Source organism: Cyrtonyx montezumae, unplaced genomic scaffold (assembly GCF_038088225.1).
Source record: "Cyrtonyx montezumae isolate F1298 unplaced genomic scaffold, pur_monq_1.0 scaffold_13, whole genome shotgun sequence".
NCBI classification, from domain to species: Eukaryota; Metazoa; Chordata; class Aves; order Galliformes; family Odontophoridae; genus Cyrtonyx; species Cyrtonyx montezumae.
In genome coordinates this window covers 26,592,356-26,611,554 of record NW_027071859.1, presented here as the reverse complement: position 1 = coordinate 26,611,554, position 19,199 = coordinate 26,592,356, and the positions used below count along the sequence as shown (strand labels likewise).

The window sequence follows — 19,199 nt, the reverse complement described above, 5'->3', positions numbered from 1 at the left end:
CCATCTACAAGGGCCTCCAAGTCCTTCTCCTCAGAGCTGCTCTCAAGAAGTTCTCCCTGTCTTCACACATACCTGGGATTACATCAACCCAAGTGCAGCAGTTTTGAACTTGGCCTTGTTGAACCTCATTAGGCTGTCCTCCCTTAGTCTTTCCTCATAGGAGAGATTTTTGTCCATGTCTTTTTGTTACTGGGCATCTTAGAAATAAACACAGATGTGGCCTGAAGGACACATGAAGCTCTGAAATTCTCTACTCACAGTTCAAACTGGCTAAGTATGATGTGTTTTTACTTTAAATATCAAATAAAGGTAGATAAAAAAAGCCTCAGGAATATTGTCTACCCTTGAGGCCAACAAGTGCAGCCAGCTTGCATCCCTCAAGCTAAACTCTCTTTTCATTCACTCACCAAGACAAAGGTGATTTTGATGACTGCCTGCTGGGAATGGATGCTCTGCCATGTTGTCTTCTAAATGTTGCCGGTATGGTCTTAAATCATGTTAGGGAGTTGTAACAGATACAGAATTAAACAGCATAGATAGATGGCATTATAACTTGCATGCTCATCATGCTTATTTACTACTACAATTTTAGGTGTCCAGTTCAGAATCTGTGTAGCTAAGTTAGCAAGCTCTGTGATCAAAGCAGTACTATTTAGCTCCCATCATATGCAACACTCTTCCTCAGGGAGTGTTTTCTTGGGCACAGGACTATGGATTCAGCTCCATAATTTTTGGGCTAGTTCTGAATCCTCAGTGGATTGTTTGGAAGGCAGTGGCCTGTTTATATTCTTTCAGGCAGGTGTGTGTTTAATATGCAATATATTGTCTATACATTATATATATCAACTTTAAATCAATTTCAGAAATACCACATTTCAAGACTGTAAATCTATTTTTATTTTATGTTTCAGATAAGAAATGCAAAAATTTTAGCTCAGACTCATATTTAATGGGAACCTTCAGAAAACTGAGTGCTAATCCCACTATTCTTGGTTTGAATTAGCAAAATAACATTATTTGTAAGCACACTGAGGCATCCCATTAATGCTTTCATAAGCACATATATTTATTATTGAAATACTGTCTGTCAGTAGCTTCCTTATAAAGCCTTACTTTTAGGGATTTATAAGCTTACATTGTAAGCTTACATTTGCAGGCCGATGATCTTATACATCTTTACCTTGACGATTTTTCAAATATGTTGGGCTGTTCAATTTGAGAAGCAGCAAAATGTAACAGAAACAGATCTGCTTTGTGAGCAGCTTCCAAGTACAAATCAATTTTTCTCCATAAGTTGTATCCATGTAAACTGAAAATAAGTCTGAAATACTGTGCAGCAATAAGATGGTGTTTAGATGCTTGCGTAATTTTAAAGAAGCTTTAGTTATTTTTAAATGTTCTTTTCAAAAGATTATTTCACAGTATAGTATAATCACATTTAATATTTTGGAAAAGGAAATACAGAAAAATAGATATAACTGATCTAGGATATAAATGTCTTTTTTTGTTGTTGTTTACTGATCAATGATTCCTTTCTGCTAGGCAGACTTGCAGCTCGTCAAAAAATACCAGTGTCTCAAAACAAGCCAGCCAGATAAGTCATACCAAAAAGTAACATGAAAAAGTATTTCCCATTGTTTGAGTTGCTTGAGAATAATTTCCAACATTATTTAAAGAAAAATATGAATATCAATATAGAAACACTGGAAATAGGATGAATACTATAAAACTTAAAAAGACAAGAAGGGATAGTCAGTCAGGTCAAGACTAAGAAATTTAAAAAAATTTAAAATGTTTCAGAAGATTCTACTTATTAACTGTAAAAAGTGCCTTTTTTTAATAAATTGCTTTGAAATGCCATCCCAAAAAGAAATGTTTCATTTCAATTTTTCAATCACAAAATCTACAATATGCCATTATTGTTACTATTCAAAACTGTAGGTACTATCTGTAGACGTTCCCTTTATTGTGCTATTTACAGAAATACACACTCTAAGCAAAATACATCTGTATTTCTGTCAGTGCTCAGATATAAAATTACACTACAGTCATACTATATGCAGCTGTTATAAAAGAATAAGTTATGAAAAAAAAATACTAAACATGATTAATGCGAATTAATACAAATCCAATGAAGCAGAAGTGCAACTGGAGGAAACTCATAAAAATTTCCTCCAAGCAGTAAATTAGATTTGGGGAACAACCACCAGGTGACAGCTTTTCAATCCACCAAGGGTTTTTAAAAACGCCGCCTAAGTGCTGCACTTGGCTCAGTTATGAAGCACACAGCCATACTGATGCCCCTGTGCTGAATGATTAATGACAGAATAATAAGAAAGTCAGAAAAACTACACTGCACAAGCAAAAAACGTTGTTCATAAGATTTTCAAATGAACTCTTCCTACAAAAGTCAAGTGCAGAATACCTAACTATAAAAATAATGTAACCATTGTAACTAGCATATACAAGAGTTTTTATAATGTAACATATCACATATAAACATGTGCTTATTGCATATACTTGTACATAAGCATATTTCAGTGGTACATAGAACAGTTCAGTTGAAGGGATCTTCAAAGATTATCACATTTAACTGACCTGTCTGACTAAAAGTTAAAGCATGTTATTGAGTGTTTTGTCTAAATGCCTGATGAACAATACCAACGACCTTGCTTGGTTCAAGTGTTTCATCACCCTCAAAGAAATGCTTCCTAACGTCCAGTCTGAATCTCTCCTGGTGCAGTTTTGTGCAGTTCCTGTGCTTCCTGTCACATATGTATATATAACATGTGTAGCATATTAATCTGTATATAGTAATATGTAGCACAGAATCATCATGGAAACATAGAAGTGCTCAGATTGGAAAAGACCTTCAAGATCAAGTGCAGCCTCAACCTAAAACTCTAAAAGCATATAGCTTACCAGAAGAAATTTATCAAGCATTCTGAAATAAACATATTTCTTCATCTACAGTAAGTTTACCTTTTCCAAGACATTGCAGTAACTTCAACCTATAATCGTTTTTCTTTGTTACCTTTGAAGGTGAAGTTCTATATTTGATATCAGGAAGAAATATCATTTCTGACTTCCTAGTGCGCAATTAAAGAATTCAAGGCACTATAAAATACTCAGCAGGTCACTTTTCCAGTAAATCTCATTTATTCACATCTCATTTTCTAATAAACCAAAATATGTGTCTTACCTTCTGACCCCTATAAAAGTTTTGCACTGTGGGCACAGAAGAAGGGAATCTGAATCATTTTTCCATTACTACCGTAAGATAAAACTTCTTTTCCTCAAGCACCAGTAATACATCAGATCTAAATTATATACATGAATAGAAATGTTTCTTTCGCAGGTCTGCTTTCCTCCTGCCATTTCTCATCAGAAATCTTACTCGAGAGTAAACAGGTAAGTTTCTTTTCACATGAATGATTAGTAATGAATAAACAGAGCAAGTACTAAAGCTGGCTTTGCACCTACTGAATGCTGCAAGTGTCTGTACTCATTTGATATGCATCTAGCAAAGCTCGGATGTTCCCAGAAGGCCACTCCATGAACGCTGAGAGAGCAGCGTCTGCTAGTGGTGCCTGTAAGTCACAAAGACAGAAAATATTTATATATGTGAGAGCAATTGGAAAGAATGAAGTATATTTAAATTGCATACCCACTTATTTTAAAAGCACACACAGATACAATTTCATACAATCATCATCAGCATATAGAGAGTACTACAAGATTCTGAAACATTTCAGTGTTCACTTTGTGGGTTTTTTAGCACTGTTTTTGTAATTAGAAAGATGTTTATGTTTTGCTTCATTTTCATAAATTTGCCTGATAGCTGCTATTGGATTGATTTGTTGCCTTTCTCTTTCTATAATGATTATATATACATATGTACATCACTATCCCATAAATGTAAACTATGAGACATAGTATATTATGCATATATGCATATGTAAATATATATGCATATGTAAATACATGAGATATATATATTCACAGATATATGTATACACATACGTGTATGTCTAGTGATTATTTGTAAAACATAAAACAACGATTTTTTCTCTTTTTGTTATTATCATGCAATTCCAAATAATACTGTACCCGTGGCATTGAGAGGACATCGATTGAATGCCATGTCCCCAGCTGGGGTCCTTTTCCACACCATTGACATCAGATAGTCTTCAGGACATATTTCATAAGGTGCTGCCATTTAGAAACAAAAATTTTAAAATAAAAATTATTGTAAAAGAGACATTTTCCATTAAAAACGTAGGTCTTCCATCTTGTTCTAATTCTTACTGAGATATGTATACATCCCTTGGCATCATTTTAAGAATGAAACATCAAAGTGCAATTTTTGTATAATAACAGTTTTTGTGACAGTAATTATTTAATAGACTGTGCCCTTATTGTCTTCAACAGTCTTTAGAATGTGTCTGCAATGTTAATGCATTTGAACCCCTTCTTTTTCTCTATTTTGATCAGTAGCATTAAGCATCTACAAGAAGTTGACAAATGGCTAAAAACTGTGAAGTCTACCTTATACCAAGGTTTTTAAATATTTTTCTAAAACTTAAAATGTGTGTGAAAGATCAGTTCTAAGTCTACAGTTTAAACTCTACATATGCTAATGGTGTCAAACAAGAACCATATATTCTGAAGTCCAAAAATAAAGTTATTTCTTTGAAATGTGTTTCATTAGAAGTTGGTAATTAAGAAGGGAAGTCAGTGAGTGGCTAGAAAACAATGTGAACTTTCATTGCTTACTGCAGTATCATTAATAAAGGAAAATATTTTCACATTTCCATAGTAACAGAACTACATGGGAAAGAAGAAACTGTTACAATTGCATTGTGTTTTCACACGGTTATGACTTACAAATTAATAAATGACTTTTGCTCTCTGTATTTTTTACTGTACATTCCCAGTTTATGATTTTTGAGTTAATTAGATCAACACAGCAAACGTAGCTGAAATCAACAGAACTTAAAGCACTGACAAATACCAGTTGCTGAAACCATTTCAAGTTCAGCAGAAAAAGTAGCATTAGTTATTTGAAAGTATCATTAAATGCATTTCAGGAGAATTGTAACCCTAAAACAAAAGAGAAAAAAAAATAGGAAAAAGAAAGAAGAAAAAAGAAATGGGGAAAAAAATACTGTCACTGTTTTACAGTTGGAGTGAAAAGGAAGAAAGCGATTCAGTAATTCACCCATGGTTACATGGGAAATCTCTAGCAGAGGTAGGAACAGACTCCAGGTTTTACCCTTCCAATTCTCTACACCATAAAACTGTCCCTATTTTGCACTTCTACTGACAGGAGCCTGAGGTGAGGGAGGGAAGAGAACAGTCTTTTTGCACAAAGCTGTACCCTCTCTCTGCAAATGACAAAGCATACCTTGCAGATGGCTCAGTAATGCTAATATGAATCACACTTGGGCAGAAAAATTGCCTGCTAAAATTTCCTCGCCATCAGTATTCTTGAATCGTAAATCAAGACAGATTGTGCTACTAAAAATGCAAGAGATCCATTAACGTCAAAACCCAAAGCAAGTCGGTCATATTCTAGAATATAGGTAGAATATGGTTATAACCTAAAATACTGAGTGCTTCAGATATGCCCAGAAAGTGGATGCAAGAAGCCAGTGCTACCGTGGAAAAGTCAGGCTTTGACAAACATGAGCCATCTGGTGATAAATGCATTTACTATACTGTTATGATCACATAAACAAAAGGAATGTTCTGTTTTGTGTTACATAAGAGTAATATAATGCAGAGGTAATATTATAAATTACATAAATGCGTTAAAACTTAGAGCTCTTTGAGAAACATGTCTGTCATTCCCTTTTGGCCATTTCAGTCATGGCGTGTTCACTAAGAACCGTTGCCAGAACTGATTCTCAGACCTAAAAATCTTACTTCTCTAGAAACACTATTTTGAGGGATTTTTTTTCCTTCTGGAAAATACCACATACATATACATATACTCGTGTTTATATATTCTATGATCTCTCCTTTATGTTAGCAAGTCACAAGCAACATAAGAGGTTTTTCATCTATCTGCTTAGATGAGTGGTGCTTGTGTGTTTTTACAAGACACTTTTCAAAACTAAAAATTACATTTTAACTCGATCCTTGTGTCAGAGATAACCTGTGTACCTGTGCATTGTGTTCAAACTAAAAAGCATTTCCAAGACTCAGAATAATCTAGAGAGAGATGCAGGAACAAATTAGAGATGTAACTGATGCCTTGGCAAACAAATTTTCTTGGCCCTTTTCTGACTTTGTGCTGTGCACCTAGATGGCTTTCAAGACTACGTACAAACACTTTGCGTCAAGGAATGGTGCTCATAAAAAGCAAACCAGTTCTTTCCAAAGCTCAAGTACATTTGGCAAAGCTTCCCAATCAAACACCCACCCACATCAAAGCATCTGTGATTCTCCAACCCAAGATGCACATGGTGACATTACAGTCACATATGAGTGGTGCAGTATCGGAGTTAAAAAGCTTCATTGGTCCTGCTGGCTCTGATAGTTCAAGTACTTTTGAAACTTCGGCACAATTAATTCATATCACACCCACAGGAAAATGGGAGTTAGCTATAGAAAATCATATAAAATTGCTAAAATTTAGAAGCAAACAGCAAATACCTAGGTAAATTTGCTAAGGCTGGCAAATAAGAGGCAGATCTCACTTTCACTGACAGTGTGATTCAGCAGTCTCTTCCCACACAGAGCATGTACTCAAATTTACCCTGTTTTACCCTATCTCTTGCACAGTGATAGGCCTGATTTAATCTTATTTAAGCACAACAAAGCTTAACAAAGCCAATGGTCTAGAGGCATAGTCCTCCTCTTGACATTGCCAGTGAGAGGACATGCACTTCCAAGAGGCAATCAAACTAAATCTGAAAAAGCTGTTGTAGACAGAGCAAGTGGCACACATAGCTTTATCGGCTTTATAGTCTACCTAAGAAGCTAACATAAATAGGAAAGGGTGACAAAAGAGTGAAGGAGTTTAGCCAAAGACATACAGTGAAGCTAGAACTCTTGGAGCCTAATTCAGTGCTACAGGTAAAAGTATCTCAAAAAACAGAAAGAGAAAAAGCTTTTGACCATCTTGTAGAGTAGTGCTGTAATCAGAGACACTGCAATATCAAAAGGTCTCATTTTATTATTTAGTTGTTGGCAATTACTGGAATCTTCTTGCTTCTCACATTCTATCACTTCTAGCAAGTACTGCTTCTGGAGAAATGAACCACCTTCAGTAGGAAATTGTTACCTTGTCTTTGGTGGCAATTTGCAGTTGCTTTCAGTTAGCAAACAAGGCAATCTGTAATCTTTTCCATTAATATTTAGACCAAAACTATTCCTACATTATATCTTCATTCCACAAAATGTCTGATGATAAAAATGTTGAGGTTAAATTCTGAGTAAAAATTAGGAAAAGCATAAGTATTGGAACATGCAAAATTACTATGGAATTCTGTCTTATGGAATTAAGAATTTCTGGAAATAGGTAGTATATCAGTGGAAGATAAGATATTCCTTTAATTTTTTTAAGAACATTGTCCTGCTTTTATAAAAATGAATTTGCAGGAGAACTGTTGTTGATACAGTAGTCTTTTACTTGTAACTTTGCTCTCTCATGTCCTTTAATTTTCACTTATTGATTCGATAGATTTTACATTATATATTTATTTTTTATTTTTCCAAAAGATTCTCATCAGCCCGCTATGACATGGGTTGCAATCTCTTTTGCTATCTAGCGATCTCCTTTATTCCTATTGGATCACTGTACTATTTGTTCAACCTGTATTAAGCTTTCCAATAATGATCTCTGCTCAACTAGCTGCCTAGAAATGTCCAAAGTAACTCCAGAACCAGCTGAAGATAATCAGTTATGAAAGAAACTCTTGAACAATGCTCCGATGGTTCGGATCATAAATAAACAAAATTCATTCAAAATTTGAGTTGGTCAACTGAACAGCTCTGTTTGCTATATATCTTACTAACAGTAACAGCATAATAGGAAAAGATTTTAATCTTATTTTGCTTACACCATTATAAGTTAGCAGTATTTATAATTTCACTTCCTGTAAGTTTCCTCTAAGTGATACTAACAGGTGCTCTTTATCCACTTAACCAATATGTTACACATACTGTTACAAATATACAGGGATGCAGATCTGTTTTTACATTAATGATAAAGGAATGTTAATGTAATGAAAATAATTACGTAGTTTCTCACATTTCTTATCAACTTACACATAAAAAGAAATCAGTGAAAAAAAGTAACTTTTCATCAACTTTGCATAGTATTTTTCAGTTTTGCTTTGTGCTTATTCATAAATAAATTTTTCCATCACTTCATTTCTTTTAAGAAAGTTTTGGTAAACTACAGCTGCCTACATTTGAATCTGAGATGCTTTAGGAAACATCAGTCTAGAAATAAACAAATTAAATCTGTTATTTATGTACAATCTTCTGGAAAAATGTAAACAGTCAAAATGCACTTCAGGTTAATATGGTTTCTTTAAGCATACTGGCTCTAATCTGGAAATAATAAACTTAATAAATAAACATAGAAAGTAGCAAATAATGTTCTGTGTGCATTTGACTTGTAAAAACACCTGTAAAATATTTTATTAACAGCAGGTGGCAACCTTTGAAAATTGGATCGTAGCAGCATGGTTTTACTTTTAAAGGCACAAACTATTTCAAGGTTGGTTTTATAAGTAGAAACTGGTTTATCTGAATGTCTGCTTATCAAGGACATTCACAATATTTTCTTAGTGCAGTGCTCTTATAGAGGAAGTTTATATTTACTATGGAAATTAATTACTATGAAACTCACAATTTATTTAGGAATGCAATACAAATTGTTTGTTTCCTGTTTGTTTGGTTTGGTTTGGTTTTTTGAATAATATGCTTTATTAAAATTAAAGTGATCACTGAAGAATTAAAAGATGGTAAACGTCACCAGAACAGTATTATATTTTTATCAATAAAGACAGTCCTTGCATTGTTCTTCAAATGTGATGACATTCATCGTACTACTCTACTGAAGATTTCTTGGCTGTCTATAAATAAGTGGGCTCAATAACATAAAATTTACATCAGATATATTCTTAATTCCTGACCCAAAGCAGCTTTTCCATTTAGCCCCTTTCTGTCCATGGCCATCACAATATGACGTTGAGACTGCTAGATACATTGTGAGGCTTTCTAGCCTCAAAGTGCAGAGCCCATGATTTCCCAAGTGAATGACTAAGTCATTCTACACTATTTACAACCTGTTTTGATATCTTATATCTATCTAACAAGGTACTCTTTTTCTTTAGGAAAAGGTCTCTCCACAAATAAGCATAGTAATATTCACCCTGTGTTCTTATTTATTCATGACTATAGAAGGAGCTAAAATGTACACTTTTATTAGCTTTCTTTTAGAAAGACTGATATCTATTGTGAGGACAAAGTAAAAGTGCTGCAAATAAACACATTCAAGCATCATATTAAAACAGGAAAGATGCCTTTTTAATTTTATATGACTTTCAGTTTTACAAAATATCACTTATGTATTCATTCATTCTGTACATTAAAGTAATGTTCATTGTTTTTCTCTCATCTTTACTGCACAGTAATTTTTACTAAATGTTTACTACTGGATGCCTTTTGTATATTGGATAAAAATAATTTCATGATTTATAAAACTATACCTAACATACCCATATCAATGCATTGGGTGATTATTTCTGTAGCAAATAATAATTTCTCCCAATGTAGATATGCCTATGCAATAAAATACTTTCCTGATACATTTCTACATTACAGCGTTTCAATTTATTGCAAAGCTGTTGCATTGCTTATATATCAATTGGACTAGTTTACACTTAAGGACATCAGTACAACTCTTTAGAGAAAAACTGCAGTGGCTTGTCTGAAGGAAGGCTAGATATGGCTCTTTAGGATTATTACTCTATGGATATTGATCTTGCCTCTCCTAAAGATGACCATTAAATTAAGACATACTACAGTGTAGGTAATAACAGTGATTATATTTGGTTCTTACCAGGACACCTCTGTTCACTGCACCGTCTAACTTCCTCCCCAGTTCCTTCGCATTGCTGCCCAGTCACAGCAGCCCCCTGACAGATCCTTATTCGCCTCTCCCAGCCACCATCACAGGACTTGGAACATCCACTCCAGTGGCCCCACTGGTTCCACTGACCATTTGCTATTGGGAAAAGTATAATTACAGTGATGACAAAATGATAATAACAAAGGAGTAAGGCTATTCTTTACTCAAGTAGAGAAGAAAGCCTGCAAATAGATAAAATTATGTAATAATGACTGAAGTGGTATTTTAGTGGCCATTGAACATCTAAAGATGTCCTCTACCTGGTCACTGAAAATGGGCTTGTTTTCTAAACGACTTGCCTCCTATCATAAAATAAAAATATTGGTGCACTTTAACTTTGTGTTATATTGCAAAACACACATTGTCATATTTGTGTGCTTTATATGCACTTGTATAGTGCTGTTATAGATGCATGCATAATAACACACATTTGCAATATGCACAAGTATTATTTAAAAAACTAAATACAATCTTGCATGTGATATTTTAGAAGCAGAATTCCATGTGATCTGATAGGGCAAATGAGGCTTAGAAGTAGAAATACATGCAATTTAATCACCTTGGAAGGCTGCTTTCATACTTCCAGAGAATCATGAATACATGCAGTTTCAGCGTAAGAAACAGTTCATACATATTCATTTTTGAGGTTCGAGAGACACGATATTAAGTATTTTAGCTCTCAAACAGTTCTTTCTCAAACTCTTTTAAATGGTAAAACTGAAAAGCAGCTATTCATCCCCTGTCACACAGCTCTTTGTGGATGCACTCTCTTTTACCTCCAGGTGGTTCAACAAATTAAAAAGAAGCCAGGCTCTCATGACTAACCTTGCTCCCTCACTGGAGAGGCTGTTCTGCTCTTCATAGCCTGCTGAGGATTGCGGTGGCCCAAGAGCCTGCCTGTGTACCAGTAGCCCCAAACACAGAGCCATGAGTGAGTGCAGCCCTTCTCTCTCTCCTTCACAGCTGAAGCAGGGCAAGAAAGTACTTACCTGTGCACTCTGGGTTATAGCACTCCCGGCTCTCAGCCCAGGGCCCCCTGCATTCAGAGCCTCCATGGGCTGCTGCTGTGCACTGCCGGCTTCGCTGCTGGGTGCCATTGGAGCAGGTCACTGAGCATTGGCTCCACGGACTCCACTCCTGCCACTGTCCATCCACTGTCATAGCAGGCACAAAAGAAATGGACACATCAGAGTTAATACCAAAACAATGCAAGGCCTCACAGGTTTGTTGTAAGGTAGGGATTTCATCTTGGGTATGAATGCAACAATTTGGGCTGAGCCAGAAGGCATGTGACTTATAACAATCAAATACAGATCTTGTTATGAGCTACTTTAAATTAATTTGAAATTATTTTCCTTTTTCTTTTTCCTTTTTATCTCTTCATCTCCTTTTCATCTCTTCAGATTTTACATTGATATACCAAAGGACAAATTCTGACTTTGCTCACATACTGCACTATTTGATGTCAAGTTTTCTTTTTCTCTAAAACAAGGTCTTATTTAAAAGACTTTTCTTCTAAGGCAAGGGTGGGGACCAATCTTGTATCATTCAAGTCTTGGGCCCTTAAAAGCAATTCTGTACAGCTGCAGCTGTTACTCACATAGGTCATCTTATGAAATGCTCAATCCTGATTGTAAAATCAGCTCTGTTAGGAATTACCACACAGATTAACACACAGACTGTTCTCTGCATTTATAATTAATTTATGTTTATCATTGAGCATCCTTCTCAGGGGAACCACACAACAGTCTTTTGAGACAAAATATAGAGCAGAAGTAGCCTGCCATGCTTGTTATTTTTCATTTCTTGCATCAGAAATTTTATTTATTGAATATTTAAATATAAATATTAAAGTGCATAACAATAATAATAATAATTTCCATTCGAATGAAGATTTATATTTTTTATAATGAATACTGGGACTAGACAGTATTTTAAAAATAAAGGTGCACCTGTGTGCACCTTTGAGGAAGTGAACTTTTTTGCAATTTTTATATCAAAGATAATAGCTGTATCTCTGGTTCCCAGAGACCACTGAAATAAAACAAGTGGCATTTAAGTTTGTTTTTTTTGTTTGCTTGTTTGCTTTTCTCTTTTTGTTTTTTGTTTTTTTCCTAAAGTTCTATATTAAAGATTTTATACAATGGCTAGCTGGTTGTGAACCATTTCTCAATACAGATGCCTTTCAAGCTATGAAGCTACTCTGTGATTTCTTCAACAGAAGTTGTAAATCTTTACGAACATGGAAGCCAGTTGCATTCATTAATCATTACAGTTTTTATGAAGAGGCAAATATTATGAAAATTTAGGAACAAAAAGTATGTGAACTCTCAACTTCTGAAATACTGCTGAGGGTAACAAATTTAATGTTAATATTCTTTATAAAATTGTACATTCATATTACAGCAAAGTGGAAAATATACTTCCTCTTCCACTTATGCACAGATGACTGTTCAAAATCAAGAATTATGAGACACATCTTGCTTTTATCAAATTATATGTAATACCTTTTTTTCAATACTGCAGTGAACTGAATACATTAATTTATTCTCTGCTAGTTTTATTTGGCATTTCTCTTGTCAACTTTACCTCATGCTCATATATCATGTTAATTACTTTTGTGTAGGCTCAAGTAAAATTGCACAGTTACCAACTTGGCCAAAAACTGGATTAAGTCATGTTTTTTGCAGCTGCATACAACACAAAAATTTAAAAAATAAAATAAAATTGTGCTGCAGTTGGAGTGTGTTTTGTCAACCAGCATGAAACAAAGCTGTGGGTGTACTATGTAGTGATCTTTTCAACCACTATAGTCAAAATTACTAGCAAGTCTACCTGTTCTACTCACTTAGGATGCTTTTTTTTTAATTTGTGTGTGAGCACAGAGGTTAATAAAAGAAATCATGAAAAACTCACACTGAATATAACATAACAAAGCAGAAAGCTGCTATATAAGCTCACCAGGGCAGAGTGCAATATTGCACGGTTTGTGTTGTGTTTCAGGTCCATCACATGATCTTCCCCCGTACTGGGGAGGTATACATGACCTTGTCCTAGTTCTTTGGCCTCGACCACATGTGAATGAACATAAACTCCAAGGTGACCATTCCTCCCAAACGCCATGTACTGCAACAAACCAAAGGGATTTTAACCAGAAACAGATACACAAGTAACAGAAGGATTTCAAATTAAGCAGGATCAATATTGTAAAAGGAAATTATTTTGCCAAATTCAAGGTAATTGGTGCAAAGGTAATCTCTAGCACTAGTAAATTATTCTTCCATTAAAAAAAAATCAATTTCAAAGTCTTATTTTCACTAAATTATACTTAATTTTGAACCATCATCTCCAATCTTCCCACTAATCTCGCTATCACATCTTCTCTTCCTTCATTCTTATAAGAGAGCTGTCTTCCCTTTTCAAAAACTGTTTATGATTTTCAGGTGCATGACCTGATATGTATAATAGCCCTGATTTTCAGGAGACTAGTCTTTGTGAAAACCAGTCATATGCTTTAGGTCTCAGAATAAGTCTAAAAACTTGAAGGAAACATAATTGAGTTCTATTTTGAAAATAAATGGAAGACTACAATAATGTTGCCATTAAAAACTAGGGCTCTTACAGCCATTTCACATGTTTATATTCATGTAGAAAAATGGCAGCATATGTACTTGATTATCTTCCTCAAAAATACTGAGAGTAAAAAAGATTTGTAATATATTGTTACTTGAACATATTCACTGATTTAACATATACAGATATGTATGTATCACTATCTTAAGAAATGTTGACTCAAGGAAGTTCAAATACTTTCAGAAAACATAATAAATATATATTTTTATATACAAGCAACTCACAAAATTTATATAAAGAAACATAGAATTTTTGAATTCTCTTAATTATTTTTTCTTCCACTGCAGAAGAAACTAATACACAACATCCATATAAGCTTGTACATTGCATGTATTCCCTGTATTTCAGAAAGAATGGTAGTTAAATTTTCAGCAAGTTTTTCAGCATAGTGTTATTAAGAATGTACCCATAAGAAAACTCTATATATGATTTGGCAAAACAGTTCTTTATAAATTGAAAAATACTGCAAAACAGGCTTTAGTTATTCTTGTTAAATAGGAAAAAACAAACAAACAAACAAAACAAAACAAAACAAAAAAAAACCAACCAAACATAAACAACAGTTGCACAGAATTTGATTAGGCTGCATTTGGAAATAGGAAAACTTTAGTAATGCTAGACATTTAGGAAGAATCCAAAGACTTAGTACCCAGCTTGAGCATTATAGTTGCTATCATATAACTGTGTTACTGCAACACGGTCTGGGTCTGTTTGAAGGGTGTCTGGAGGGTGAAATACTGTACAACACCTTAGTGTATCATTGGTAGTAGCTTGCAACATTATGGAAGAAATAGATTTTCTGGTTTTCCTCACATTTCTTTCATCACTGTGAGAGAATTTCTCATTTATAGGTTTCCTTTGCCCTGAAGGCACATATCACCTGCCCAGTTTCTACAAATAAAACTCTCTTCTTGTAGGTATCAAAAAAACATTTCCTGAGGTGGAATTCAGTTGCCAAGGTTGGGAAGGAGGTACAACTCTCTGGTATATTATCCCAGAATGTTCAGTAAGATCAAGGACAAGTCTTCATATGGGTATGTTCTACTGCATTTCATTAAAATTATGGAAAATGGGTATTTCAGATTTTAACATTGGGATAAAATATCTTCTAGGTAACAGCAGAGAAATTGTATTTGCCAGAAAACACCAAACTTCAAACAGTGAACACTTTCACCCACTAGTTAACAGCTCAACTGGGTTAAAGGTTTTGAGTAGGTCTCATACAAGTGGTTGAAAAGTAGAATAATTATTTAACGTCCTATATGGCTAGCTTTATTAAAATTCTCTTAATTTAAATACCACATCAATCTGCAAAACAAATCAACAAGCCAAATAAAACAAAACAAAACAAAAAGCAACCATTCAGGAACATTCCAACTTACTATCAAAATGATAGATTTTAGTCATTTAAGAAACCTTGCTTAACTTTTGACATTTTGCCAAAACCAAGAAACCTAACTCTCCTAAAAATAATAGCTTGATGACTATATCCACATGTAAACCCTTATGTTTCATCTTCTCTTTAACATCTACTAAGTAAGGAGAAAAAATGGTAGTCAGAAAAAACACGAAAATAACCTAATTTACTATCACTGTGATAGATTAAAAGATGCTCAGTTGAAACTAAAAAGAACTTCATAAAAATAAATAAAAAGAAACCATAACCATGAATAGAAATATTGTTTTTAAAAGTAATAAATTAGAGAGATTAGGCGGTATAGGCATAGACTGAGATTTTTTTAGGGTTCATGTGAGTTTGCATCTAATGTTTAATTTGGGGTTTCATTTGGATGTTGTCAAAATATTTTTCTAGTTGTCTTCATTTAAAAAAGAAAAAAAATAACAAAAACAACTCAAAACCAGTAACAACAACAGAAAAAACGAGCTGAGAGCTCCCTTAAAGCTAAATTGTCTTGAGCCAAGAGGTTGTATATCTCTTCTGGCAAGTGTGATTACATGTTAGCAGGAACATAGAGTAATTATTTTGTGATTTTGGATATGAACAGAAGCCAGAAGCCAAAACAATATGTCTCATTCTGGGTAGATTCAATCTTGCACCAAACTCTGTTTCTAGGTCAAAGTGAGATGCACCCTAAATCATCTTCTGTGAAAACAATTAATTGGTAAACCAAAACATCAAAGTACATTATTGTATTTATAGGCTTGTATGTCTGAAAATAGTAGATACGTAGATAACTAATAAATTCAAGATGGAGAAGGCATACCACTAAGCAAACAACCAATGAGAGCATAGAAATCTCAAGGAGCATTAATATGTCCAATGCATCTCAATCAGTTTAAAAAAAACATTTTACTTCTAAATTTCTTACCTTCACAATTTTTTTTCCTTCTATTTCATTTATATTTTTTTATATCATTCCCTAAATGCAAAAACCATATAACATCCAATGAATTATAGCCAGATGAGCTATGCCAAATTACACCAGATGGAGAGCTGGCCCACAGAGGAGTTACTGTTTTCTATAACAGTTTCAGATGCAAGATTCATTATTTGGGACAAAAATATTCAAATTATTGCCAACCTATCTGTCAAAAACATTGCTAGCACAACGAGCTTGGATTACTGCAGAGCATCTTTCCCTTCACTCTGCCATTCTGTGAACCTAATCATGTTTAAGTGAACACCCACAGTGTTCACAATGCAGAATTTCTGTGAGATGGGAGGAGGCGTGAGGCCATGCTGGCCTTCATTCGTCAAGCATATTTTGAGGGATTTTTCTTTTAATTGGAATTTAAATGCCTCTAATTTGTTCAGCTTTAAACATAACAGATATTGGAACAATACTATGACCATTGATGTTTTTTGTTTTAAGTTATAAATATTTCAATGAGCCTGAGTAATTGTATGTCTGATGCTCAATTACAGGATTTCTTTTTTTTTAAGACATTGCAGGGTTTGCATGCATGAATTTAAATGACATCGTTTGTGCTGTAGTTTCTGGTTTTTCAGTACAGCTTAAGTTTTACATTCCAAAACTTTTCTCAAATTAACAGTAAATAAACTCTACAAAATTCCAGAAACCTACCCTACATCCTTCATGTTTAAACCATACATCCATTCTATTTCTGCTGTGCTTCTTTCTAATTATAATGCTAAATTTTCCCACTCTCAAGTGAAAGCTTGACCTTCCAGAGCATAGACTGCTAACAATAAAGCTGTAGCATTTAAAAACCTTAAACAGTTTTGTACCCATACAGGCAGAGAATATAAGGAAATATGCAACATTTCAGCAACATGGCTAAACTTCACTGACATAAGCCTTTAGAAATAAAGGCAATACAGCAGTCTTAGCACAGTCAAAATAAAGCTTTTGAGCATGCAAATGTTTTAGAATATTCTTATTCCTGTTGTGCTTTGCCTTACTCGTAAGCTTGAAATTTCTGAATGTTGGCTAGATTTTGTAGTGAAAGCATGGCAATGGGGAGGAGAAACAGAAAATGAGATGATCTAAAGGTATAGAGATTCAACGTTCTTTTTCCTTGATGTTTTAGATGCATTAGAAGCTGAAATGAATCAGTAGCTCTGTAGCACTGGATCCTGAGATGTCCTTACTTGCAAACGAAACAACAGTTACATGAACTGTATTTTATTGCTTACTACACTGCACATTCTGAGAAGGCTCCTGAATGCAAGACACTGTCTGAATTACCTAGTGGGCTCCCATCCTTGAAATACTTTTGATCTCAAACAAATATAAGTAAATGAAAAATCGTGTCAACAACAGTTCCCTCATGTTTTCAGTTTAACTCTTTGTAATATTACATAGATGTTAAAGGTATACATGTACTCAGCAAAGTGAAAAAGACAAAACACTAGAAAAGATGGTCCAAAGAGCATTCATGTACTTATGCAAAACATTTTGTGGTCTAGCCTGCTGTTGCATAATGATGAACCTATTGGATCCCGTTCTCAAAAATTACGAGGACAGTGAGATCACATATAGACGTATTCCCTCACACCCAATGATGCCTATTCCCAGTGGACACTAAAGGGAATGTATGAAGACTATATATGAAAATATATTTTCAGGCTTGCATTAGTATATTTGATTTGAACAAGTTCTCTTGAAGTTTGTTGATAAATGGTTGAAGGCCTCTCTGCATGATTCTTTATTTTGAAGTGATCCTTTTGCTGTTTGGAAATGCTATTGTAGCTCTCAGAATGGCCCTATTTTTACTTGTCATACAAACATATAATGAATACACTCCAGTAGATCTTGTACATATATGTTGCAAGTTGTACTATATTTTTGTATTTATATTGCTATTTGTATATTGTATTAATTGAGAACAAAAGCTGTATGTGTTACAAGTTCAGGTTCAAAGGCCACCTCCCATGTACAGATACATATGTTTGGATTCTTTTGATAAATTTGTCTTTTAATTATAGTACTCTACAAACTATGTGATTTTTTATGTATGAACCAGGAATAATCTTGAATCATGCAACCTTTTGAGACAGAATATATAGTATAATGAAGACAGAGGGTAATAATAATAATTAAAGGGTTGTTTGAAAACTTAATGGAGCTGTGACTAGGTGTAGCCTCTTTCTAAATTGCTAATCTTGAATGCTGCCGCACACAGGGACCCCTGTAGCCAGTCAGAGACCAATATAAATGAAAAAGGCTACTGTAATTATGCGAAACAACATGCAGAATTCTGTCTAGAAGACCAATTACCATAGCATGAGATATGTAAAGATTATAGGAATCGGATATGCTGATTTTAAAACAAAAACATTTTGTCAATGTCACTGTTATTCAGCGAGAGTTGGTACTCATTGAGACAAATTCCAGAGGGTTTTCTGTGTATGAGACAGTTTAGTTTACTTCAAAAATGTAGTGAGTTTCCCTAGAACCTGAAGATGGCTCACAGCCCTGCTGAGATGAAGGTTTACAGAAGATCTGAATTTGGTCACCTGAAGGGAGGTATATCCTTTTCAGAAAGGCATTCTTCCTTTTCAGAAACAACAAGGGAAAACGAATGTAGTCACAGGCTATATGCCTTCCATTTTCTTTTCCATCTTAGATAAATCATATCCACGAGCAGATTCTAAAGAAATGAGATGTGTCTTTTCAGCAGCTACCTCAAATGTGCCTGTGACTTTTCCTTAGAGTATAACTACTGCTGAATTCCAACTATGTCCAGAACTGTGAGACAAAACGAGTAGGAATACTGTAATCCAAGATACTGATGATCTTTACCTTTTGTCAGTTGTAAGAGGGTTATTTTTGTCCGATCTTTCCTCCTTTCATAAGTAACTGTTGCCCTTGCCAGATTTATGTAAAAAAAGACATTACTGTGCAGAGGACATCGTCTGGCCCACTTCCTAAAAGACAGTATTCTAAAAGGCAGAGTCGAATTATCTGTGTCAACACTCCACCCTAATGTC

The 19,199-nt window shown here is 34.4% G+C and overlaps 1 protein-coding gene across 1 annotated transcript in view; it reads right to left on the bottom strand.

Moving 5' to 3' along the window:
- The window catches only part of ADGRB3 (adhesion G protein-coupled receptor B3), a 425,805-nt gene that overhangs the window by 219,788 nt on the left and 186,818 nt on the right, over window positions 1–19,199 (bottom strand). The window contains exons 5-9 of the mRNA XM_065730890.1: window positions 13,112–13,276; window positions 11,140–11,304; window positions 10,082–10,246; window positions 4,111–4,212; window positions 3,484–3,590 (exon numbers count right to left, since the gene is read on the bottom strand). Of these exons, the coding sequence (XP_065586962.1) occupies window positions 3,484–3,590; window positions 4,111–4,212; window positions 10,082–10,246; window positions 11,140–11,304; window positions 13,112–13,276 (704 nt within the window). The remainder of the gene's footprint in view (window positions 1–3,483; window positions 3,591–4,110; window positions 4,213–10,081; window positions 10,247–11,139; window positions 11,305–13,111; window positions 13,277–19,199) is intronic.